A 27,398-nucleotide genomic window follows, 5' to 3' on the forward strand; every position below is an offset into this window, starting at 1 on the left:
CACAAGTTAGTGAATTTATAGAAGGAAAAAAACAACAAAAACAACAGCAGAAGTCTGAGAATAAGTCAAGTATTATGTCTGGTATAGGCTATCCTAAAAATGCCATCTTTATATATTCTTGTTGAACCTGAACGTGGCTATTGTGATGATTAAAAGGAAGGCTGTTAAAAAGAAAAACATCATCACAAGAAGCTCCAAAGACCGAAAGAACGCACAGAGCTCAGTTATTCCTCTTCCTCCAGCTAACTTTGAGGCTGTTCCATCAGCAGACGCTAGGAGCTGTCCGCGGTGCTGAATCCTCGGCTTCCTTTTTCTCTCCCCCCCCCTTCCTCTCCATGTGCCGATAGCTCACACAGCCAGCAATCCGCTTACTGAGCGTCCAAATTAAAGAGGGACCTCCGCATTTCACTTGATTATTCTCGACGGTCTTCAGTCGGCGAATTATTGAGGAAGTGCGAGAGCATCCCGCGAGCCTTTGTTTAAAGTCCTCGCCTTGCTTGTTTTTATTCTTTTTTTGTTTTTCCTCCCCTGGAAGTATTCTTCTTCTTAACACAAGGACGTGCTCCGTAGATACGCGAAGAGCGACCTCGACTTTAGTAGACATGTGCGTGAAACAAGGCTGCCAATTTCAGACCCTCTGCACGGTTTTGCTTCTCGCCGCCGCCGTGGCCGAAATCCACGGGCAAGGTAAGAACTTGCGTCTTGGTGCTTTTGTACTTTTCTGGAATTTTAGTTTTTTTCACCCCTCCTTTCCTCTGTCGGCTAAAAAGCGAAGGCAGAGTTTAATGACACCGGGCTCACGATTCTCAGATCTACAAGTGTGATACAAGTGTTAATGTTTCCAGTGACTCGTTATCATTGTTAAGTTTATGACGTACTGTACTACAGCACTGCTGGGGCTAAAAGTTGCAAGAGGATAGTCCTGTTTGTTTTCTCTATTATACACTGTAAACTACCGAAAGAAGGAAATGGAATCTGAATTTAAAGCGAGAGGCAAATTAATGAAACCCAACAGTTGCAAACAAAGCGTGGTGAATTAGAAGTTATGGCGCATCACTGGAGAAATGCGTTTAACAGTCAGTTACATAACAATAGGCTGTCCAGCACAACTTACACAAAATGGCTTTAATTTGTTCTAAAGAGAGACACACACATCCACGTGGCCACATAAATAGCATGGAAACAGCCTCTCTCCCCAGCTCAACCAACCACCACTACCACCACCAGGCAAGAGGAAAACTAAATAAGACAATCAGAAACTAAACACCAATAAATATGAACCTGAACCAATTGATCAATTTTCCAGCGGGATGTTTATTCGGTGGGAGTAAGCAGTCAGGAAGCGACTTGTTTGGGCGCTGAGGTCTGTGTGACAGACGGTGCTCGGTAATAAGACTCTAATCCTTGGGAATTGCTGAAGATTATTGACCAAGCTGTTTGACACAGATGAGTGCTTGTGGGAAGCTGCAACGGATTCATGCACAGTGGCCTTGTCCTAATTATTTCTCTAGTGTGGGCCTGCCCTCTCATCATCTATGCTTTCTGCTGGACACTATCTGTGTTTCTGCTTGTCTGCACAGCTTTACTGTCACCCCCCCCCCCCCCCCCCCCCCCCTCTCTCTCTCTCACACACCCCTCTTTTGTGGAAATGATGTATATCTATTATTGTTCAAGTAACTGGATATGGACAAGAGCCACCACAGAAATAGTGAATGTTAAGTTTGCAACTCACAAAAAACACAAGACGAAAACAAATGCATATGAGTTTATTATAAAAGTAGGATTTCTGGATGTTATTTTGCCATTTTTATCTAATGCGAGCAACATCTAAAGTTCAAACAGATGCCGGCAAATCAAATGCCCCTGTCCATCCTCTTGTGACGAAGCCTTTTATGAAAGGTGCCTGTTTGGTGCTGAAAATGAACACATTCACGAGCAAATAGTGATTACTAAACAATGCAATAACTGCGAGAGTGAATTCATACTGCCTGGGCTGGTTCAGTCATTACATCTCAGCCCTTTGAAAACTGAGCTGCAATTCCACACCAGTGCCTGAAGCAATATTTTACACCATCAACAAAACATCAACTGATTGAATATCTAGTGGGAGAAAGGTGTGCTGTACGGGACAGCACAGACCTTTTTTGATTTTTATATAATAAGAGTTCAAATCCGGATCTTTTCGATACACCTGAAATACATTTAGAGCGTTTAAATCTTGATTAGCATGTGAATAAATACACACTCAGTGGTGGCGCACAGAACAATGCCGCTTTGAAAGATGTGTGAATTTTTGACTGTTTTCGGATTCACGATCGCACAGATCCCAGGCACACACCTGCTCTATTCGCCCGCTGCTCGAAACTCTAGGGAGAGTGAGAAATGCAGGGTGCATTATTTTTAGAGCAAAATAAAATTTAACAGCTTCCATTAGCTGCTGTTGCTTACCCAGCAAATGTTCACACTGTAGTAAACTCTCCAAGGTGGGGCATATCAATTTTTAATTCTTGAAAGTTGCCATTATCAGGAGTTTTGAATGCGTACTCAGTTACAGGAATGATTAACTTGTAGTTTTGAAGAGGTCCCAATCTCTCATTTGTGCTATGACTTGTTATTGTGAACTTGATTAATTTACCTTGCAGGGGGAACACAAAAACAACCATTCATTTTGTTGTCAAGTTTTTTGGAACCGTGCCATTATTTTCTCACCTGAACTGGATTTCTTTTTTTTTTTCCAAGAGAAAAATCAGTCTCAGGTATTTATTAATGAAACACTTTCATTTAATTTATGATTTTTGCTTGACTCTAATGTTTCAGTCAGTAGACGTAAAGATTGTAAAGATGTATAAAAAACTCTTAATAATAATTACAGTATCAGTCCAAAGATATTTGTGCTGGCCTTCGAACAGCACTCAAATCATCCACCTACATATGTTACTTTGCAAAAGAATTACTCAGCCCTTTATTTCGTCACATTAATAAGGGGTGATTTGCAGAGAGAGACAGAGGGAGGAAGGCTAAAATTCAGAACCTCCCAGCTAATAAAAGCACCATTACCTGCAAAAACAACGAGGAAAGACTTCCCGTACAGCCCCTGTATATCTTATGCTGTTAATTAGGCACTTACTTTTAGTTTGTCCTCAAACATCTGCAGGAGTTCTGTGTGTACTCTGCATGGTTTCCTTACACTTACATATAGACTTAGAAACCCATGCTTACATTTTCTTCATCTTAAACACAGACAAGCCGACACTGTGTTACGAAAAAGTCTCACTTCATAAATAGACAAGCAGAAAAAAATCTGTGAATCATATTGAATATAATTAAAATGCCATTTATGGGTTGCAATTTAAACATACTTTATAAACTACTGCATATGTCCCGTGAGAACAATACAAGAAGCAGCATTTTTCATCATATTTGTTGTCAAAGGGTAACAAGCCCTATGCAGTGCTCACTTACACTCTCTGCAGGATTTTGATTGCCTTAATACACAAGTCTGCTGGTCTGACTTGGATAGACAACAAGAAGGTAACAGCTTGAACTTTTATTCAGTGACAAATCAAATTTACCCTCCGATCGACAACGCGTTCTAGCGCTGGGTCAAATCTCATTGTAGGCCATGCAAGAAATGCTAGAGGAGTGCACTGCATACAAAGTCTAAGCAGCCAGAGAAAGAAGCCCACATGTGACAACCTCCTTTATCTACATTAAAAAAAGCCGGTCTGCTAAATCAAAATATACTAAAAAAGCATATTATATTTCGACTTGTTACAAAGTCATTACCAACAAAAACAAAGCAATAACTGAATTTTTTTCCGGGAGTATTCAAACAAGTATGCCTAATAAGATGCCAGCAGATGTTAAATAGCTCATTGTGCAGTCATTTAGTGTGCAAAGTTTCTGTTGGCCCTGGTGTGAAACTTAAAGTGTTACACAATTTAATGACATTCAGCTGAGCCTATTATCTTTATGCATGCACATTATCCCCGCCTGTTAATAATGATCTGTAGTGATCTGGGAGTTGCAGGAGATGTGTTTTATGTATTCTGAAGTTCATTAAATCAGTGGCGATCTCCTCCTGGCAGACAGAACTCTCATTGACACACCGCTGTTGATTTTAAGAATGTGTGTTGAATTCTGTAAATCTTTGTTGTTTGAAAACGTAATATTAAGTGTCACGAATCCTGTTGGTAAAACAGTTGTAGGCTGATAATAATATTATTCACTTTATGGGAGATTAGATAATGTAAAGCAACACCACTAACATTTACCCTGCTGTAGTCCCTAAAACTGATGTGTGTTATAAATGAAAATGTCTTTATTTGGTCTTAATAATGGATGAGATGCATATTAAAACCACCGCCAGATACCAAAATGTTGGACTCACAGGAAGGATGAAACACGTTTCCGTGCTTATGCTTTTGTGCTGACACCTGTTACCACTACAGCACAATGAAGCGCCTTTCATTTCAAGCAGTTTTTTTTTGTATGCACATTCAACTCGGTGGCAATTCTTCCTGTTTGTCATACTAATGGTACAGGTTACAGAACAAGCTTTCTGTCTTCCATTGTTGTATGTGTTGTTCTCATTCACATATTCACACAGTTTGCCAAGATCACGGTTATAAGGAGGCATAATTCTGCCTTTGGGTAGATTGCTGCTACGAGCGGGAAAAAATCAGAACATCCTATAATTCCAGGGGAGGTAACAGAAATCATTCAACACCTGTTTGTTGGATTGCCAGTTATTAACTTCATCAAGGGCTATTCAGCATCTGTGTGCTGTCATAATTAGTTTAACTTTCCCAAGGCCTGTCAATGGTAAATGAGAGTCATTATGCCAGAATGCCCCTCTTCAAGGCTTGGCGCCTGCTTGCCTGCCTCAGTCCCTCTCTGTGCCTGTCTCAGTCTCTTTCACTGCCTCCTAGGTGGAGCTCACAGCTTGGCTGAATGCGACTCATTTTCAACTCTTCATGTGCAAATGCCTTTCTCGCTCTGTGAGAATGTTCTATGCATCCTAATTTGACTCATTGCCTCATATATTTTCTTCCTCAAAAAGTGTGGAGCTTTATTTGTGAAAGGCAAATGGCTATTTTTGGAAGGATTTTTATTTTTTTTGGGGATTTCATCACCGTATTGCTGGGCTTCTTCTCCAACAGCTGGAGACTCATTTATAAAAATGCACTCAGATTTATACTTGTCTTAAGATCATTCCTGGTAGCGTGCTCATGTTTGATTCATGAAAGATGCTGAGCATAAAAAAACACCAAACCAAAAAACATTGGTTAAGCAGGTTTATGAATCGATAAATCTCAATCAACTTAAAGTGACAACAGCTGTCTTGCGATTTTTCCTGATGTAATACCTGCACGAATAAGGGTTTAGTGTGAAACAGCCATAAACCAAAACAGAAAAGCGAACTTCACGGAAGATGAGATTACAGCAATGGCAGAGGTAACGCTAGGTAACACATATTATTCAGTGGATTAAGTCGTGGGGTGACAAACAAAGCATAACACACGGCTTGAGAGTCTGTCTTTGGTGTAGTGAATGGGTAGAAACACAAAACCGTGACTGATGTCTGTATGAGAATGAAGGACAGATACACAATCGCTTACATGAAGTCTTGACTTCAATGAAAGGGATGAGAGAGAAGTTCATCTGTTTAATTTGTCCTTAAGATCAAAACTGATTGTTAGATTGTTTAATAAATGAGGCCTTTCATATACCATGACTAACACTTCAAATCTAGATGAAAACTGTGTAAATGACTGGACGTGTTTTTAACGGCCCAGCTTCTTGTTACTGTGTGGTTAACACACCTTAGGCCAGGTTCTATTAATACTAAAAAGATTGGATTGGACTAATCTGTTCTAAATCTTAACCTGTGTAAAGCAATACGGTGGCACTAATGTGTTAGCTAAGAAAACAAATGTTGTCTGCCATACATTCACACTCACGTGTGTGTGTGTGTGTGTGTGTGTGTTTTGCTTTAATATTCATCAGCACTCACATACACCAGTTGTCACTTGGCCATTAAACAATTTAGCAACAGAACCAGTGCAGTTTAAGCACTGAGCAAAGCCGCTCTTTAGTCCTGTACAAGGAAATTAGCATTTACACACTAGCATGCTAAAAGAATACAGGCACAGTATTTACCAATTATTATTTATGCAATGCAATTTGATTTATCTATCTACATTACACAAAAGAATTAGCCCAAATTTAGTTACATGTAAATGTTCCATGTGATTTTGTTACATAAGTACAATGAATATATTAAAATGATTAATTTAATTGCATCTGGTCAAATGAAATGCACAGGATTGGTATAAATTCAGTTAATACCAAACACATTATATTACAGTTTCCATTCTATCTATCTATCTATCTATCTATCTATCTATCTATCTATCTATCTATCTATCTATCTATCTATCTATCTATCTATCTATCTATCTATCTATCTATCTATCTATCTATCTATCTATCTATCTATCTATCTATCTATCTATCTATCTAGTTATTTATCTACTAATTGTACATTACTAACCCACTATTTTTCACGCATACAGCATTACAGCTAACAGCAGCTGATTTCATTTCAGCCCCAATCAGATGCAATCTATCTATATGTCTATATTTTAGAGAGAAGACTGGCTTTTTTGCTGATAGCGTTTCACAGTCTGTTTGTTTAATCAGCCTGACAGTTTGGATAGACTTGAAATGGGTTCCTGCATCTAGATAATTATGTGAGAGGTTTTTTTTTTCTTAACACAATCACCTCTTAAGAGATTTCAGGTAACATTTTTACAGTGAAATTGTCAACACGTACCCTCAGCAAAGTAGTAGATGATTTGGGCAGGACCCTGCAGGAAACCGTACGGAGCTAATTTGGGGAAGGGGGATCCATGTCTAATTTATATCAAGTGAATAATAGTGCCCCTGTAGCAAAACTCTAAATGAAGAGATGTCGACCACTTTGTCAAGGCACTACATCGAAGGCTTACTTTGTACCTGTTTTGCCTTTGGCCTTGTGCCTTATCGATTTCGCCAGTTGTACACTGGGGGGTGGGGGTGGGGGGTGGGGTGGATCGGTGGGCGCAATAGCAATAGCAACCACCAGGCCAAGCCTCCTTTCTGCACCTTTTTACGCTCTGCCTGGCTGTGTACACACCTCCCTAATCAGGACTGGCGTGTTTTGCGGCTGCAGTGGGGATGGCTCTCCGAAACGATTAGGCCTGGGGACAGCTCCAGCTCTCTTCCCCTCTTCTCCACGCCAGATCCCATCTAGAAAGCATTTCATCTGTGGCAGTGGAAAGGCTTATGTAGGGTCGGAGAGTGCTGTGTGGAAAGCAGCAGCTAATAGGCTGTGTAATGTGTTTGGGGGAGTAGTTTTAGTATTCACAGTTAGTGCTGACCTCTGGCAGGCTGAGCCACCCCCACAGTAATTTCCTATGAAAAGATGTAATTGAATTCATCAGGATGAGTAAACATATTAGAAGGAGCGGAGAAAGATAACAATGTTGTGGATAGATCCAGGAAGAGGATAGTTGCTCACCAAGTAATTGAAAATAGTCAAAGACAAACACAAGCAAAGAAAGTGTGCAGGACGTTGGGAAAAGTTACTGCATTTACGGTAGGGAATGATTTTGATTGCATTTTTACCTCTCTGTCATTTTAAGCACAAATACTCTCAACTGCCATTATAAGCTCACCCAAGCAGTTTTCCAGTGGAAATTAAATCCGTCAGTTTGAATCGCTGAGTGCTATAAAGTATCGCAGCCATGCATACATTTTAAAAATGTTATATGCGTGGTGACATCTCCAATACAGACAACACGGAGGAAAGGGCCACGTTTTGACTGTAAGCCTTTTGAGATATATTGAAGTCGTGTCCCAGAGGACCTTGTGTATAATTTACAGGTTCTAACATCGACCGGCATCTTCAAGATATCGAACATTTTCGGTCCAAGCTGCTGCTTGGTGGTCAGGCAATTGGCTGTCAGTTATAAGGCTGGTTCTCTCTTGGTGATTGTGGTCGCTCTCATCTGTCAGAGCAGTAAGGCAGTCTTTAAAAAGAATACTCACCCTTAAAAATGGATTACTTAGCAGGGAACAGCCGGTGCTCTGTTAGACCATGTCATTGATTGCTGGACTATACTGTAGCCCTTAGCTGCAAAAGCAGGTTTGTGCATTTCTGACATTAGATGGTGTGTGAAATAGAAGGTTAGTAGCTTCCTAGTGGAAAAAGAAAAGCTTTGCAGACTCAACAATCCCCTTTACAGTGCATTCTGCATTATGTTGCTTATCATGCATATTTGTGCTTCAGCTGCATTGGCATGGAATTTGGGACAAATGCTTAGTGAATCCCAGAATAATAGCTTTGGGCAATATAGTAAAATTTTCCAACAGCCATTGTGTAACTGTTGATTGCTGATGTATTTACAGAGGTGTGTGCACAGTGCAATCCTGCTAACGCCTCTGTTTGTATTAGCATGGACTGTAGGACAGGTTGTTAGTTCAGAAATTTGTTGAACATGGGAATGGAGACTTTCATACTACTGCTTCACTTACCACAGGAGCCCAGTTCTACATGGCACTGCACTGGCTAGTCATTTACCAATCATATACATCAGTGTTTCTGTATAAACTTCAACTTATAGTCAACACAACAATAGAAGATACATGTTTTATTTTTAGAAATTGTGACCTACAAATTAAATTTGCAAGCTCATGAAACAGTAAATCCTTCAGCTTGTTTAGTTCAGGGATCCAAAAACAAAATAAAGGCAAGGCAAGGCAAGGCAAGTTTATTTGTATAGCACAATTCAACAACAAGGTGATTCAAAGTGCTTTACAGAGACATTAGAAACAAGAACAAATAAAAAGCATGATTTAAAATTGATTAAAACAAGCAAATAAACTAACTAACTAATTAACAAACAAACAAACAAACAAACAAACAACAGTATATAAAATCAAAACAGATAAAATCAGAACAGTAGATAAAATCAGTAGTTAAATGTAAGTTTTGAAATTTAAGCTTAAAGTGTGGATTTGGTGCTTTATTCAAATGCAGCTGAGAACAGGTGAGTCTTCAACCTGGATTTAAATAAACTGAGTGTTTCAGCTGATCTGAGGCTTTCTGGGAGTTTGTTCCAGATATAAGGAGCATAAAAGCTGAATGCAGCTTCTCCGTGTCTGGTTCTGACTCTGGGAACTGATAAAAGACCGGATCCAGATGACCTGAGGGATCTGGATGGTTCATACTGGGTCAGGAGGTCATTGATGTATTTTGGTCCTAAACCATTCAGAGCTTTATAGGCCAGCATCAGAACTTTAAAGTCTATCCTCTGACGGACAGGCAGCCAGTGTAAGGACCTCAGAGCTGGACTGATGTGGTCCACTTTTTTGGTCTTAGTGAGGACTCGAGCAGCAGAGTTCTGAATGAGCTGTAGTTGTCTGACTGATTTTTTAGGTAGACCTGTAAAGATGCTGTTACAGTAATCAAGCCTACTAAAGATGAATGCATGGACTAGTTTTTCCAGGTCCTGTTGAGACATCAGATCTTTTATCCTTGATATATTCTTGAGGTGATAGTAAGCTGACTTTGTTATTGTCTTAATGTGTTTTTCTAAGTTTAGGTCTGCATCCATCACTACACCCAAATTTCTCGCCTGGTTTGTGGTTTTTAGATGTATAGATTGAAGTTCTCTGGTGACCTGTAATCGTTTTTCTTTGGCGCCAAAGACTATTACCTCAGTTTTGTTTTTGTTTAGCTGGAGAAAATTGTGGCACAACCAGTCATTGATTTCCTCAATGCATTTACCAAGAGCCTGTACAGGGCCTCGGTCTCCTGGTGACATTGTGATATATATTTGTGTGTCATCTGCATAGCTGTGGTAGTTTATTTTGTTGTTCTTTATAATCTGTGCCAGTGGGAGCATGTAGATGTTAAACAGAAGGGGTCCCAAGATGGAACCTTGGGGAACTCCACATGTGATACTTGTCTGCTCAGATGTGAAGTTACCTATTGATACAAAGTATTTCCTGTTTTCTACGTATGTTTTGAACCAGTTTAGTACAGTTCCTGAAAGACCTGTCCAGTTCTCCAGTCGTTTGAGTAATATGTTGTGGTCAACTGTATCAAATGCTGCACTGAGATCCAGTAAAACTAGGACTGACATTTTTCCACTGTCTGTATTCAGACATATGTCATTAAATACTTTGGTCAGAGCGGTTTCAGTGCTGTGGTTCTGTCTAAAACCTGACTGGAAGGCATCGTAGCAGTTATTCTGTTTTAAGAAGTAACTGAGCTGTTGAGAAACTGCTTTTTCAATGATCTTACTTAAAAACGGGAGATTTGAGATCGGCCTGTAGTTGTTCATTTGTGTCTTGTCAAGATTGTCCTTTTTCAGTATAGGTTTGATTACAGCAGTTTTTAGTGATTCTGGAAACACACCTGACATTAAAGAAAAGTTGACGATCTGTAACAGGTCTGACTCTAAAGTCTTTGAGACCTTTTTGAAAAAACTTGTTGGCAGGACATCTAAACAGCAGGAGGAGGAGTTCAGTTGACCTAAGATGTCCTCCAGGTCTTTGCTGTTAATAGGTTGAAACTGTTTCATGGTGTTTAAACAGTTTTTTGGTGGACACAGTACATATCCTGGATCTGCTGTTGATGTACCAATTGCTTGTCTAATTTTTTGGATTTTTTCAGTGAAGAATTTGGCAAAGTCATTGCAGGCCATGGTCGAATGAAGTTCAGCTGCCACTGACACAGGGGGGTTTGTTAGCCTGTCAACTGTAGAAAATAAGACCCGAGCATTATGGCTGTTTTTAGTGATGATGTCAGAGAAGTAGGACCTCCTTGCACTCCTCAGTTGTAAATTATAATTGTGAAGTTTCTCTTTATAAATGTCATAATGAACCTGGAGGTTTGTTTTTCTCCATCTGCGCTCAGCTTTCCTACACTCTCTTTTTTCATTTTTCACCAGTGTGGAGTTTCTCCATGGAGACTTTTTCCTTCCAGAGATAACCTTCACCTTAATGGGAGCAATAGTGTCCATTACATTTAACATGTTAGCATTAAATAAATAGATAAATACAATAAAAACAAATTGTACCTGCATGTTAGAATTACCACAGTGGCAATGTTACCATGCTAAATGCACACTGAGTGACTATTTTCACATCTCATTTCTTTTTTGTTAATCAGATTTTTTCTCCAAAGACATGAAATAAAGACATAACATGGGACACTCATTAAGTATTAAGCCTCAGATAATGTCCAGGCTACATGACTTCTCTGAAGTACCTGTTACATTTGTTTTTGTAAAAGAATGGGAAGTAGAATTCACCGCATTTGATTTGTTGGAGATTTCTCGGCTCAAATGGCATTAAGATGTCATTTCCCTCCATTCAACTGCTCGCGGTTCTGTTTTCGTTTTTTTGGCATGTTGATTTAGTGAATCCATTGTGTTTGCATTGAAATAGAAGTGTATTTAGAGGGATATGTCTATGTACATATTGTCATTGTTAAGTTAAGCCGTTTGCCTTCTAAATGTGGATTCCCTGATGCCCTATAAGGCCTGTGCTTTCATGCGATGTGAATCTTAAATTATTTAAATCCCTTAAACATAATTTATACCCTAATAAAATCTAACTCAGGCATAAAACTAATACCTGTAATCAGTTTTTAAACAAATGATGACTCCTTTTATCCAATTTTAAATGACGCTGATTGAAAAAAATTACCTCTGTGCCTTTTTTTATGCTGATCTTTTCTGATGTTTTGATGCGCTGAATACTCTTTCATGTGCCACACGATGCACTTATTTGTCTACTATGCTGACAGGTTAGCCTTTGACTGCAGTTGTGCTAGCTAAAGCAGTTTGCAACATGTCAAACCTCTGATCATTCATCATGGTTGATACAATGAAGAAAATGTAACATGGTTGAAAACTTTAGCTGAAATGCCTGCTGAATGAGTCAAATGTTAGTTCCACTGCATCAGTCTAAAGTCATACCAGTTAATTATGAATATGTGGAGGGTCTACATTTATATGTCTACGTGTCTATATGACTACATACAACATTTCTCTACAGGGGAGAACGACTTTGAACTTCTTGACTTCCTTCTTGCTCAGCATCTTCCCAAAGTGCAATTAAAGGATTGAAAGATCCTCCATGATGGCATACAGGGAATCATGGGAGGAGAGAGGAAGCATAAGTTTGCATAATGAAAAGCACCCTATGGGTGAATCTTTTTGCTGCACCGGGGCAAGCACATAATGAGCTGTTACATATCTCAGATTCTCTGAATAAATACTCTTGGGCAGAATCTGGAAAGGGAAACAAAGCAGGGTTCATATTTTAAAAATCCTTCTAGTACAAAGAGTTGCCTCTGGTGAGAATATTCTTAGAATTTTGACCTTTTCGAAGAATTCCCCTTAAGGTTGAGGTCGTCTTAAAGATAAAAGTTAATCACAAAGCATCTTAGTCCTGTAGAGAACTCCAAAGGTGAGACTATTGGAATTAGGAGTTGGCAGGAAGCCTTAGGAGACACTTAACAGCTTTTAATGCAATGGAGAAAATGCCAGAAAGACAAAGGATGAATGTTCTCTAAATATGAAATAATAGCAAGTAAATGAAATGCTCCAGATTAGTACCTAGAGGAATGTTTGTGGTCACTCTCAAAGATCTAGTCCAAATCTCTGATATGAAGCTACTTTGGGTTTTTCCCTTGCTACAAGGGGATGCCACAGCAAGTAGCTCCACATGTTTGAAAAAAAATTACCATGCCTGACTGGAATTGAACCAGCAACCTTTCACTTGTCAAAGTTCTGTATTAGCCACTCCACCACTGACAACACTTCCATAGCTGTCAAACAACCTTCCGAAATGATTAATACACATACATTGTGCCTGCCCCCATTTAAGTAGACGAGCTCTTGGCTGACCTTCTCTCTTGAATATCAACATCAGCAGCATAGAATTCAGTGAAGCCTGTTTTGCAGAAACAAAAATACCAAGATGCTTATCTGCATGCAGCCTCGAAGAAGGGAAAGAAAATCCTCACACGGGGTAGTTTTTTGAGTAACTATCCACGCTGCTACCAGCCACTCTCGCATAGCTCGCCGTTTCTATAGCTCTATTTTACATGGAATGTGCTTCCATAGCCACATATTTTTCACCATGACAAAAGGAGCAAAAAGGGAATTTGCAACACGCGAGTGCAACTCTTGAAGTAATCACTGGTTTAGACTCTCCAGTGCATACTGTCTTTCTCATTCTCTGTTTTTGTTCTTTTCTTTTTTCTCTTTTTGCATAGGTAGCTCTGCTTTTTTTTTTTTTGCTGACATTGAACTCATATATAGTGTAGCATAAAAGTCATATATTTCAATGTGAAGACTAGAACATCTTCAAAGAACAAAGCTGTTACAGCGTATCCTTTGCTTTCACACTAAGGATCGGGCCTTAGCTCCCCTGAGGTATAGCTGGTAATAAACAATTTGACAAGGAGGGCGCAAAACTGGGAGCAGAGTTACAAAGACATGGAGGAAAAATAAGGCAGAGTAATGGGAGATCCCCAACATCTATTTTCTTATATCAAATTTCGGATATCCCAGCTATTATTTGGCAATAGGGTTGGGGTAAGCAATAACAAAGACCGTGTTGAATTAGCAACGGGCAACATAACTAAAAGCTGAAAATGTCATTTCGTGCATGTACACAGCAGCAGGGCAGTTGGTAAATAGCCTTTCAATGTCAGCGGCCATTCCAGCTCGTAGGTGACATGTTTGCATTGAGCTGAATTTGTTGTTTACCCCTGTCATAGTTTCGCTTGGCGAGTAGACAAACCCAGAGGTTCTAGAAGGTTTTAGTAAAGCTGGAAAAAAAAAAAAATCTCATCACAAAAGTGCACCACTTGGCTCCAGTGCAATTACCCTCTGTAAATGAAGCTCAGTCTGTCCTGTGAGAAGCTTACCCTCTGTGCAGGCGGTTTGCACATACATTGTGTCAACAAAGTAGCACAGGCCTCTGTTTGGAAGGTGTGAGGCTGTTTACCTTTGTTGCTGTGTGGATTGATGAGGTAGCTCAGGCAGAGGCAGGGACATGATGTGAATAGTTGGTATATTACTGTGGAAAGAGGTGTTTCCCCTCAGAGGCGGCTAACTGAGTTTGACAAAGCTGTTTCTGCTGAGAGGCTGTAGGGACGCTCCCTGGCTCTGGTCCAGGGACCTGATACCTAAAACTCTGTGTAGATTCCAGATGAAAACCGTGTGTACGCATAGAGGCAGAAATGGGCAAAAGTATTCTATTCGTGTGATTTATTAAGCCGTGCGTGTGTTTGGTCCTCTTATAAATCTCAGTAATCTGGAAATAGTACGCACGTGCACTAGCCTGGTTTCCATTCCCACAATAGATAGATGTGGATGCTCCTTGAATTAGTCATTTGTATGTAATAAATGCCATTTGCACCACATGCTATTAGACATGGTGCTGAAAACAACAGCAAAAAAGAAGAAGTGTGATTTCAGCAAATTGGAGACACTTGTGAAGTGGTGGTGGTGTTTTATCTGGTGGTTTTGAAATCACAAGCAGAACAAAAACTCAGGACAGGAAATAAAAGGCTTTAGCTTTGGAAGTTAAGGGCAAAGCTTTGAAATAAAAAAAGTTCAGCCCAATTATTTAAAATACAGATTCTGAATGAAAAATTGCAGATATTAATATGGGATTGTGAGTGCGTGTGACTATATGTGTGAAAACAAGCAAACAAAATATATATTAAATGCAAGATCTGTGAAATTGCCTGTTTCAAGTTAAATTCTGTCTTGCTTTGCTTTTCCAATTCCACTTTAACAGGCTTGCCTTGCTTAAAAATATTTGTGTAAGAATGGTCTGAATTTTGTGTGAGATATGTACATTTGTACTGAGCTTTCTCCCTTCACAAATATCAGTTTATATCTGCCACAGTTTCTGTGCAGGATGTTCATACACACAGCCTCAGGAGCTCTCTCTCTCTTTAAGTATTACACGTTAGTCTAGAGACGATGTGATGCCTTACTAGCACGACGAATGTGGAATAATGATCTAATGGTTTGAGATCTGGGTTTTCTTTGTGTGTGTTTGTATTTTTAGGTTTTGGGAACAACTCTAGAAAGGTCTGCTTTTGAATAATAATCCACAATGTAACTGGAATATCAACCCTGGAACAAAAGCGAGATTGCTTCATTCCTTTCAGTCCATGCCTGTTTTTACTTGGTCACATCGATTTTTACTTCTTTTCGTGTGCAGCGGATTCCTTTTAAATCGGTCTTTCTTGTTAGATTATTGATTTATTCTGCTTTTGGTGATTTGGGATTGCCTGATGGTATTTGGATGGCATATAGCCATCCCTGTGGCCTTTATAGGGGACAAACAGTGGTTTCTGCACAGCTTTGACTGCCAGAAAAATTGGATTAAACGTCTGCTGTGATTTTGGAGTCATTTTATTCTGCTTCTTTTCCTTTCATTGTCTGTATGTGAGCTATGTCTCAGCATCCCTTGCCATTTCTGAGTGTGCTCTGTGCAACCTACCACCCTGTTGTTTTAACCTTCGAAACTCTTAACAAAGTTAACCACAGGCTTGACTTGAATGCACTCAACTTTAAAAGAAAGAGAAAGGTTACCCCTTAAACCACTGGGACTGATGAATGAGCATTTCCTACTACAGTCAGTTCAAATTCTAATAAAAAGAAATATACAGACTAATTGAGAGTCAAATTCGAGTTAAAACATAGGGATTTCAGGGATTAGATGGTTAATAGACACAAAATTAATGTCACTTTATATTGTAAAGTAAAGACTTTAGAGAGAACCCCAACAATCAGACAACCTGCTCTGAGCAAGAATTTGGCAATGGTGGGAAGGAAAACTCCCTTTTAAACCTCCAGCAGAACCAGAAACAGGGAAGGGCAGTCATCTACCGTGACCAGTTTGTGGGTGGGGTTGAGGGGAGGGAGACAGAATAAAGACTCACTGTGGAACAGAGCCAGAGATGAATAATAACCAATAATTAACTAATAATTAAATGTAATGCTGATTTTCTTTCCTTTATCATAAAGGAAATAAAGACAAATGGTACCAAATATTATTTATTGGGTACTTTGGGTAGTTAACACATATTGGATGTTGTTTCACTGACTTAAAAAAATGTTCTATAATGGCTTGTTGGAATGTTGAGGTTAAGATGTGTTAAATTTATCTTTGGTTGACATTTCACTCCTTTTAAAACATGCTGCATAAACAGTTCAGTGAGGAGTGAGGAACCAGACGCAGGACACTGCAGGCAGTGTGCACAAAACCAAAGGCACCCTTTACAAGTTTTTCAATAAAGGTTACAAAAATAAGCCCGATAAAAGTAGGGAAGTGGTGGGAGCAGAGTCCAAATGAACAAGTACAACAAAAGGCAACAACAAATCCTGTGGTTAACACATCACACGCTGAGATAAACACAGACGAACCGAGGGCGCCGCATGGACTATAAATACACCAAACAAAGGAGGGAAGACAGGAAGTACTGACATTTGAGCTTTCAAAATACTACAGGAAACAAAACAACAAATAAAACAAAGAAACACCATTACGTTACGCGTAACGTAACATTGTGTGTTTAACAGCTAAAACGGCAACGCATAGACAAACTATTTCAAAACACGAAATGTTTCTGTGGACAAAAAAAGAGAAAACACCCTTTTACCTTCTAAATAAACAAACACATTTTGAAATAGTCAATTTTCCTTTCCCTCGCAAAAATCTATTATGAGCAAAACGATCTGTGTGTCTTTACGGTTTGCTTTGAAGAAGCTAAAACAAAACTTATTGACCAAGCCACACACTGGCAGACAAAGCAGGTGTCATATTCAACCCTTTCATTGACTCATGAATGGATTCTCAGAAAAGAAGTGTTTTAATAGATCCTCGGGGGTGGGGGGAGAAAAAAAAAAACCTAATCCAAAACACCAATCTGGCTGTTTCCATGGTGATATGAGTGTGGATTGTTAGCTTGCAGAAAGTAATTGCTGGAAGAAACTTTAGTTGAAATAAAGCGGATGCAAACAATAGTAAAAACATTAAGGAGCCCTCATCCTTTAATTAAAACATCTCATCAAAGCCGAAAAAGAAGTAGGCAGAGTAAAAAACATAATAACACGGCATACAAAAAGTATGGAACGATTGCTGGAGCAGAGTGGCATAAAAGGTTGTAACAAAACAAAAAAAAGGGTCAGTGCGTGCACACAGCAGACAGCTCTGCCATTACGCAAATGGATCTGGAAAGGCACTTCAGTATGTTTGCTCTTTGTCTCAGGCCGTCTGAGGATTTGGTGAGCTTGAAGACAAACAGCCCCTTGATCTGAAAGCTCAGAATCATGGAGAAGATACATCAAAGCCCGCTCCTTCTCTCTGAGACGCTTCCGTTAGAGTCAGGAAGATTGAGGGAAGGAAGGAGAGATAAAGGAGGAGGAGAACAGAGGGCAAAGTTTGTGAGTGTGTGTGTGTGTGCGCGCGCGCGCCTGTGTATGCAGTGTGTGTAATTAGGGTGTTTTTTTTCTGGTAAATGCGTAGGGTTGGAGAGAGATCTGCTCAGAAAAGCAGCAGAAGTAAATCCCCCTATGTGGGTCTCGCATCCCCTCAGTCACACAGGCTTCACGGCCCCCTGTCAGACGCTGCGAGACAACATGAGGTCTGCTAAATGATGTGCGCAAATTAGAACTTGAAAATGATGCATCTGCTTCTTAAGTCAAGAAAGAAAAAAATAAAAATTGTGTAACGATTTCACCCGTTGCTAATATGAGTACGACAGCCACATTTGACTCACTTACATTAAAGTTTGAGAATTTCAACTTTGGAGATTTTTCTGGCTTCATCAGCCAAATCAATAGCTGCAGCACATTTTGGAGAGCGTTGAAGAAAAGAAAATATTATCTCACATTAAGTTTATATTTTATAAAGCGTTTAGACCCTCGCAGGTTCTTGGCTATGCTTGGCATTCAGTTAATGATTAAGCAGAAAGCTGTCCTTCTGGCCTTTATTTGAAACACTTCCTGTGAGAGAAGCTTCTTAAATTAATTATGTTTGCCTAATGAATAATTAAGCCGGGGGAAAGATAATTTGGTGTTATGCAGTGAGCCAGGCCATTGTGCGTGTAGAGGAACCGGTGCTCTGTGTGCCGGGCTGATTTCACATTGGGAGTGTGAAATGAGAATTAGCAAACAATTTGCCTCCTGTTTCATCCTTCACCATGACTAAAACATCACTGCTGATTATGTCTTGACAAGTGTCAATACGGCACGCCTGTTTGTTAACTGTACCAGACACAGGTTGTTTACACGGCTCCATTGTTGTGCGTCTCAATCGGATCCTGCCGCTGATTCACAGTTGGAATGAAGGCAGACAAATACCACCGAGCCAGATTGTACAGTCGCATAAGTTGAGGCAATGTTTTAATGGCAGCAGACATAAATGGTCGTTAATAGCATCTTTTCTGTTGAGGGAAGACACAGATGATGATAGAGATTAAGCCAACAGAGAAGGCATTTAATTATCTAAGTCGTGCCAATTGTTACAGCTGAATAAAACATGGGTGAAGGGTTCTAAGATAGCACACAATCCTACAAGGCAGTAAGGTTTATAATGAGTTTTTCTCTCAAGACCCTAGTGTTGTTCCACATAATACATTTATGAGAGAAAATTTCATGACATTGTTTTTGGATTTTACTGACTTTTTACACACATTTTCTTCCACCTTTCTCTTGCAAAAATATAACACAATCTGTCAGCTGAAAGCAGCCTTCTTGAGGTTGTTTAATACTTTTGTAACACATTTCTAACTTTCACAGCTCATTTTTTGATAACATATCAAATCAAGCAGAAGGAGAAATTGGAATGTGTTAAGGTATCCTTCTTTATAATACACACACCTAGCTTAGATACAGTGAAACAAGGCAAACACAGCTGACAGTTTCAATTTTGGTGCCCCCAGTGATTTATAGGCTCCATGAGTTAGAGAGAGAGAGGAAAAAAAGATAGAGGAACAGAAGGATATAGACACACACCCATTCTATCTCTTTGTCTCCTTTTCTCCCCCTCTTTATCCCTCCCTAGTTATAAAGACACGCCAAGAAATCATTGGCTCAACAGAGAAAGGGCAAATCCTCTTCAGCCAATTTAAATTCTCCTGAGCACACGGTACAGACTATTCCAAACTAATTAATAGACATGTCATGAATAAAAACACTTTGATTATGAAAAGAGGTTGCCCTCTGCCTCCTTTTAGGCTTGTCATTAGTATGAGGACACATGTGGTGAATGGCTCGAGTGTTGGTACCAGCAGACAGAGACAGCCACAGATGCCCTCTCTTGATTAAATTTTTCACTCCATGTTTTATTCAGCGCCGACTGCATGCACCCAGTACTGCGGTCTGTGATTAGCTCTACCTGTACCAACAGGAAAGCTGGGGCCAGAAGGACCAGGAGGGCAAAACCCATTCAAAGAGCAGGACACAAAGACATGTGACCCTGGAGCCCGCTCTCACACAGATGCACTTCATCACCCACTACCTTCCTGCTCTCAGTCAAAGTGACATACAGTACAGTCCTCCTGTTCTTTAGAACCTGCGCTCGCTTAGTTTTATTTATGTGGCTGCTGCTATGCACTGTGAAGTTGAACACTCATAAGAATAAATTAGCTCTTAGGAAGCAGCGGAAAACAGTTTGTCTACCGGGATCAATTAATAGTGAGTGTTTACATTATTTGCGTGACTCTTTTTCTTTGGGTTTTTGGTGACAATGACTTTGCTGTCCATCCATCCATCCATTCGCTTCCGCTTCTCCTTTTCAGGGTCGCTGGAGCCTATCCCAGCTGTCATAGGGTGAGAGGCGGGGTACACCCTGGACAGGTCGCCAGTCTGTCGCAGGGCCAACACACAGGGACAGACAAACATTCGCGCTCGCATTCACTCGCACATTCACACCTAATGGCAATTTGGACTTTCCAATTAACCTATTCCCACAAGCTGTGTGACTTTGCTGTGTGGATCCCAAATTGTTGCATTTATAAAAAAGCCTTTGAAATTCTTAATATCACTACTGCTACTACTACTGTTAATAATAAAAATAATAATGATAATCCTAGTTAATTAGTCACTGGTAACAATTGTCTTTGCAGGCGATTTTAGATATGCTGCTATTTATATTTAGATCTGAAATCTTGTTTTAAAAAACAAAAACCTGTTTGATCCTTATATGACAATAGTATAAGTATGACGCTACGTTGCGATGATTTACGGGGGTATTAGTTTTCAGAAGGGAAACATCACACACCATGTACAGTCAAGAATGGATGCATGTGGGAGTTGTTAGTGTTACACTTGGCTGCTTTATTGATTGTGTGGTAGTAGCGGAACATCAGAGGGACATGCATGGTCTCACAGCTGTTATGGATGACTCTGTGGTGCTGCATTTTGCACTGCAAAGAGGGTCTGCCTGTCAACATGTGGTCTTCAGCTCAGCTGACTTGTCCCAAAGGGGAAGCAAACCCCCTGCAGGAGCCATCTGTATCCTGGACAAGACTATCCATCATCCTCACTGCGGTGCTCAATTTAGGGGTTCTGTGCAGACAGCTCCGAGCGGCATTGAACAGCTTTACATGTACGTGTCGGTAATGAGAGCCCTTGAAACCTGCTCTCAAAGCCAGCCTCAAGGGCTAAAGGGAATCAATGAGTCAGTCCCCGAGGCTCAAACCACACCTATGTTTCATCTTACAGTGTTGTTCCAAATATGGGTTTCTGCAGTACACTGCGCAGCAACATTAATTAAGAGAGGAGGCAGATTAGTGTGTTTAGTATCGTACAGTATCATACAGCCATGGCATCTGGGTCAGTAAATCTCAAATAAGCTGTGGTATTTGAGTCTTGTGTGAAGATTTCACAGAAAATTGAATCTGTCACTGCAACTGTGGATTGGGATACATGGCATCTAAAACAAAAACACTTAGAATACCACAATACACCCAGGAAACTGCTGAAAGCAACCCTGAAACACTTTATCAGTCCATTTTTACAACTCCTCTGACTTGATTTCCCGGTTGCTCTAATGATCTATTCATGCTCTTTAATATTTTGATCAGAGCAATGGTTTCCTTGTGGCACCCCAGCACCATATTTCTTTTCTGTTGTTCTTGTGGAATTTACACAATGTTTGCATTTATTTTAGCAGTAATGCAGACTTATAGCTCCCATTCATTTGCATCCCAGGGGCAAAAAGCTATGTGGGGAAGGGAGGATTATATGCAGTTCTTAGAATTGCATTAACTCATGCTTGAGGGCTGCCTGCTGCAACCACAGAAAAATTCTTCTCATTAATTTCTATAACCTAGACTCCTCAGGTAACCTCCAGACAACAAGCTTGCTTGTTTAAACTTAGGATACCACTGGCCATTGCTAGGAAACAAATACACATATACGTCAAACAATCAGCTCTGCCTTTGATGCGGTGCAGAACCAAGAAACTTTACTCAGAGCCCCTGAAGATCATGCCAGAGGTAAGAGCTGATTTCTTTTACAGTCATTCCAGTTTTATAGCATGATACACACCCCACAGAGAATTATTAATAATCTATTAAAGATCTGGACGAATCAATTTCAGCTCCCAGCACCAATGCACTTAAAATGGCTCTACAGTGTGTGATCTCAATCCAGGAAGGCTTTCAGTTGTAATGATTTATTTATGATGCATTTATTTATATTTGACTGAATCTTGGTTACAAACTATTAATGAAAGTCCGTCCACCACGCTATAATTCCTTCATGCAACCCAGGGTAAGCTGTTGTGGTGTAATTGGTATACGTGCAGTCTGACACATAATGGCCGTGTCTTTTCACTGGGCGTAAAAAAAGAATAACCCCTTTTGAATTACGGGATGCAACAGTAGATCAGATTTCAAATGCATAGCTTTTGTGAACTGTAAATCACCTCGCATTAATAGTGTAGCACCCCGCTTTTCATACAGCTGCATCTTAAAAGAGCAAGATCTGTCAAAAGCTGTGCAGTTTTACTTTTTAAGCCAAAGCCCACGTGCACGAAATGTTCCAAAACCATTTAAATTCTGCTTGCTTTTCCTCACCAAATATTTTGAGGTTAACCCTTGGAAAGAATGTAGCCTTGGGTAAACAACAACATTTGCAGCTGTACAAGAGAACGATGGAAGGTAGAAAACAAATGGAAAATGTCTACAAGTACAAAAAACTACAAAAGAGCCATTATTGTAGCATTCTTTCCATATATATCAAGAATACAAGAACACACTTTTTTTTTTTTCTTTTTCATAGCTTTTACTCATCAGCATAGTCCCGTATTTTTATTTCTGATCGCCCATCCAGTGGTAAATCCATGCTCTACTTTTGCCTTGTTTATCCTATTTTATTGATAGAGTGAATTAATAAGATCCTCTCTGATGTCCTCTGTCCACATCAAGATAATTTGAATTGAACCAGCATTACAATTTGAACTTTTAATAAGAAACTTTTTAGAAAACATCTTCCATCCCCCTGAATGCAGCATTTTCAGTTTCTACTATTGACTTTAAATTTCTGTAAGTTGTAGGCAATTCAATTTGCTTGTCAAATGTTTCTGTCTTTGGTTATTTAAAAACTGCTTTCTTGAACATGAAAGAAACAGGATGAGATTCCTGTCTGCCTCACACATTTCTAAACCCATTTCTAATTTACTAAAAAAATATTAGAGATAAAATAGCGGCCAAGGAAAACCTCACAGCCAAGAGAAGCAACATTTCTGAGAAGTGCCATAAGGGTTCAAGAAGCAGCAACAATCTCTTAATGGCTGCTGATGATAGCATGTGGTCTGTCACTGTACAGGGTACATGGCTTTCGGCTTGCTAGAGCACAGGACTCCATGGGACAATCTTGTTGTCTGACAGTCTGATAGTCCCTTTCCCCTGGCTTTCAGTATGTTTTAAAAAAGATTTTCAGATTTTACTGCTTATATTAGTGAAGCGTGGTGTTGAATCTCTAGTTATATTCTGACCTCTTAGCACCAGATATTCTTTGAGAACAGAGAGAGCAGAGGTCTTTGGCCTGATCTAGGGGCCCAGCTGAAAGCTAAAGGGGACATTGCAGTCAGGGCCCCGATCTGCCCAAGGAAATCACATCAGCTGAGTCAGTGACCTCCTTTGGGCTCTTCTTTAAAAATACTTGGGAGAGAGTCTGTGAGTTTTACTCAAGTTTTTTTTTAATTTAGCTTGAATGCTATTTATTTATTTAAGAAATCTCCCTTTATTTTCCCATACTGATATTTTTATGCACATTTTCTTGTAATCATTGTAGTGGTTTACACTTTTGCCTAACAAGCGAAAGGTCCCTGGTTGGATCCTGGGAAGAGACACAAATCTCTTTGGGGTTGGGTCAGGAAGGACATCTGGCATAAAAATCTGCCAAATCAAATATGCTGTGGTGACCCCATATGAATAAGGAAACAGTTGAAAGTAGCTTTTTTTTTTTCTTTTTCCAAAAACTGACTATTTTATTGCTCGTCTGTTTTATTTTGCTGCCCTTGTAAAGCACTTAGTAAAGTGGATTTTGAAAAGTGCTCCATAAATAAAGATTATGATTATTACACAATTAATGTCTGTCTAAGCCACTATATCCTGGTGAAAGCTTGTATCAGACACACTTTAACTGCCTGAATTCAAAGTCTGTCACTGATGCATTTATCTGTGCAGCAGGTTGAACAAGCAGAGTCTACTTCGTGTCAGTTAATTCGATCACCATCAGCTGACTACTGAGCGCTGATGGTACTCTCAGAGACCACGGGGGTTTCAGCCAAAAAACAAAAAAAGATAGGAGGATCCTCCTGGCAGGAGGGGTGAAATGTCATAGCCCACTGCTCGGGCCAGATGACGCTGAGTTACACACCAACTTGGCAGCTCGAGACAAGATAGCTGCAGCTTATCACAAGTAAGCTCAGGCCAGTGGGTTTTCCCACTTTGTGTTGTTGTACTGAGTCCGCATCTCTACATTACAAATCTCATTCTTCATGGTGGTTTGCTGAGCTTTCATACAGTTTCTCAATAATCGCATAGGCTGGTTGGCAACAAATCTAAATCCCTCTCCTACAGGTTCCCAATTCCATGTGCAACGCCTGATGTTGCACATTACTGCAGCCACTAGTCAGCTCCCACTGACTCAACTTACACTGTAAGATGTAAGATTACAGGATGGAGTGAAGTCTGGTATCTTAACAAAAAAAATGCTAAAGCATGCAGGAGAATAGCTTCAGCTTCAGCTTAAATTAACCATTTTTGGGAATATGAAGCACAGAACATAAACCTCAACAGGACCATACTTCCATTGTACCTCTAGTTATTAGTGTGAATTTTTGTATTTTGTTTCTTTTTTTCATTCCACTTGGTTTTGCGAGATGTGCTTTGACAGAAGCAAATCTGCACAGACCCGTGATGTCAATGAAATACATATTTCAAAAAGCCAAATGTAGTGCGCTTTTGTTAAGACAGTATTACCTCTATTACTGGAAAGTTTTAAGTTTTATCACACTGAGATATTTAACTGTAGAATGCTTTGAAACCAGTTCTCTTCAGTTTCAGTTTCTATCAGTGCATTTAGCTCACATGATTTGTAAGCTTATGCTTTGCTTCTATTCTTAGGCAGTCCCCAGAGGGGCCTTTGCTTTTACTTGGATCACACAAGACTATATCCTGATTTTTCCAGTGATCATGCGCTTCCTCACCATCTGTCGGACTAACAGCAGGCCTTCCTATAGACAAACATCTACCTACAAAAATGAAGGGAAATACCTCCACAACACTGATCCATCCATCCGTTATCTTTTGATTATTCAATTCAGGGTTGCAAGAGGGCTGGAGCGATAGGTGGGGTACACCCTGGACAGGTAGTCAGTCTGTCATAGTGCTAACACAGAGAGACAGACAACCATTAGTTATTAGTTAACTCAAAGTTGTCTGTGTCTTTTTGGAGACAATGTCCTTCATCAGCTTTAATGAAAACATTGAAAACAAAATAGAGATTTTCTGAATATCTGCAAGATGTTTAGCTCCCGCATTTAAACCTCGTGGGCGTTTGTGTGTTCATTCTCACCATGTCTGTATCTGGAAAATGTGTGTGTGCGTGTGCCGTGTTTGAATCATGCGTGAACAGTCGAACATGTGGCCGAGGGACTGTCACTAATAACAGAAATTACATTTTTGTAGATAAACATATGGAGATTGTGGGCTGTGAAATTGACTTCAGGCTGTGAAATTAAAGAAAAACAGAAAAAAACCCACCGAGGTGATAGCTCTAGTTGTTCAGAGGGGAGTCATACTGCACTGTATGTCCACATATACTGCAATTCAATTAGTGTCCTTGATCGTCTTCTTTAGCAAGTCTGATGTGGTGTGACTTTGAGATCCAGGCACAGAGAAGCCGACTCAATTGCAGAGAGAGATGCTTGATTTATTTATTCATTAGGAGCTCTCTCTGCAGACACATACCTCTCATCAATCCCTGTTCACACTCGACAAGAACAATCAACTGACATCTCCTTTCATAGCCAAAGGGAAATACGAGAAAAATTGCCATGCATCATAATCATCGATAAGGTTGCACCCTGCCAAAATTTTCAACTAACCCACAGCTTGGCAATCCCTTCCAAAGTGGATTTTATATTGCTTAGTTTGGCATGTGTGAGGAAGGAGAGGAGGCTAGTGAAATGCCAGGAGGATTAAGTCGAAGTGGATATAGTGCAGCAGCTATCCTGGAGTTGCTGTTTCTCAATAATACAAATGTCAGGAAGGGGAACGGGGAAGAGGGGAGAAGGGTTTGAGGGGAATGTCTTAGAAATCACAGCCAGTGTAGAATTCATCATTATCACTACCCACTCACAATGACTTTAAAATGGCATTAACCTTTGCTGCTGAGAAAGTTCACACTTGTTATCTAGGTGAGACTTTTTTATTCAAATGATTTGGAACAAAACTGCTTGATAATGAGAGGTCAGTGCAATAGTTTCCCCTCAATGAAAATGTAATCAATTGTTCTTCATTACGCTCGCACACAGGCACACAAAACGAAGCATATATTTGTCTTTGCAAAATAATAACAATTCATAACATTCTGTTAATATGCGGTTCCGTTTAGAGAAACAAACATTAAAGCAACCTTGCCTCGTGGAGGCAGTGTTCTTTATCACCATTTTCCTGCTTTTCTTTTTACAGTGTTATATTTTTACCTGAGCGATCACATTGTCAGCATCAGTAATTCCTATAGTAAATCCTACCGCAGAAAAGATTAATCTATGAGCAGTGCTGCTGCCTGCACTAATTAAAATTCTGCTGGATGGCCAGGGTTTCTCCTGCCATCATTGCTTCCAAGCATCATTCACTGTCTTTCTTACTGTCTTTGTCCTTTTGTCCCTCACAGCAGTTTTAGTCTCTTACAATACATTTCAGGCCTAATGCCGTCATTCTTTGTCTTTAAGGAGATGATAAGCAGAAAGAACAAAGGGCATTTTCAAGAAATAAAGCCAGAGATTGCCAATGCCAGCCATCGACTTTAACGGCTTTAGTTCTTATCACTGGGATCATGGTTATATACAGTATTATCTAGAAATGAAAGATTTAGTTTCTTTAGCAATTCTAATGAATTAGAGTTCGCCAAGTTTGATAGCATGTGTTGCGTGTGGGGTGCAGCATCTGGATTTGCTAATTTCCCAATAAACCCAGCATTTTTAAATTTATTTTATTTTTCCTTAAAGAGTTTTGCGGCCTTATAGTGATGCTGTCCAGAAATGAACTACTGCTGAAGAAACTCCTGTTATCCAAGACTGCCTGTCTTGCTCAATAAAGATGTATTTTCTTTATGACACTACGGCTCACAGCTTCACACATATATTCACTCACAGACAGAAGGGAAAGGCATTGTGCATCTCTCTGCAGCATCAGCATTATGCAAAATCAGTAAATTCTGTTGACAATGTCTAACAGCCCAGTAATTTATAATTTTCACAGCCAAACTTCATGCCTTCCATTTGTAGTTCACTCAAATGAAGTAACAGACACCTTTGCATGGGCTATGTCCCTCTCTATCCTTACAGTGTTAAAGACACATACTGTATATAAACGATGTTTACAGCCACAGTGTGGTCCCTCCCCCCCTTTTGACATATTTATCATGAAATCTATGGTGTTTTTTCTTCTTAATAGCCCTTGAAAATGGCACGAGTAGTGTTTAACTTGGTTCCCTATAAATCTTCTTTCCAGGTTAAATCAGATTTTTTTTTACTTAGAAGAAGAAGCTTGTTAGTAATAGCACAAA

General features: G+C 39.8%; 1 protein-coding gene across 2 annotated transcripts in view; it reads left to right on the forward strand.

Moving 5' to 3' along the window:
* Positions 1-336: 336 nt before the first annotated feature.
* The window catches only part of LOC101482153 (seizure protein 6 homolog), a 92,849-nt gene continuing 65,787 nt past the window's right edge, over positions 337-27,398 (forward strand). For both annotated transcript variants that reach the window (XM_004557361.3, XM_004557362.3), the window contains exon 1: positions 337-687. In XM_004557361.3, the coding sequence (XP_004557418.1) occupies positions 603-687 (85 nt within the window). In that variant the 5' untranslated portion in view covers positions 337-602. The remainder of the gene's footprint in view (positions 688-27,398) is intronic.

Source organism: Maylandia zebra, linkage group LG10 (genome assembly GCF_041146795.1).
Source record: "Maylandia zebra isolate NMK-2024a linkage group LG10, Mzebra_GT3a, whole genome shotgun sequence".
NCBI classification, from domain to species: domain Eukaryota; kingdom Metazoa; phylum Chordata; class Actinopteri; order Cichliformes; family Cichlidae; genus Maylandia; species Maylandia zebra.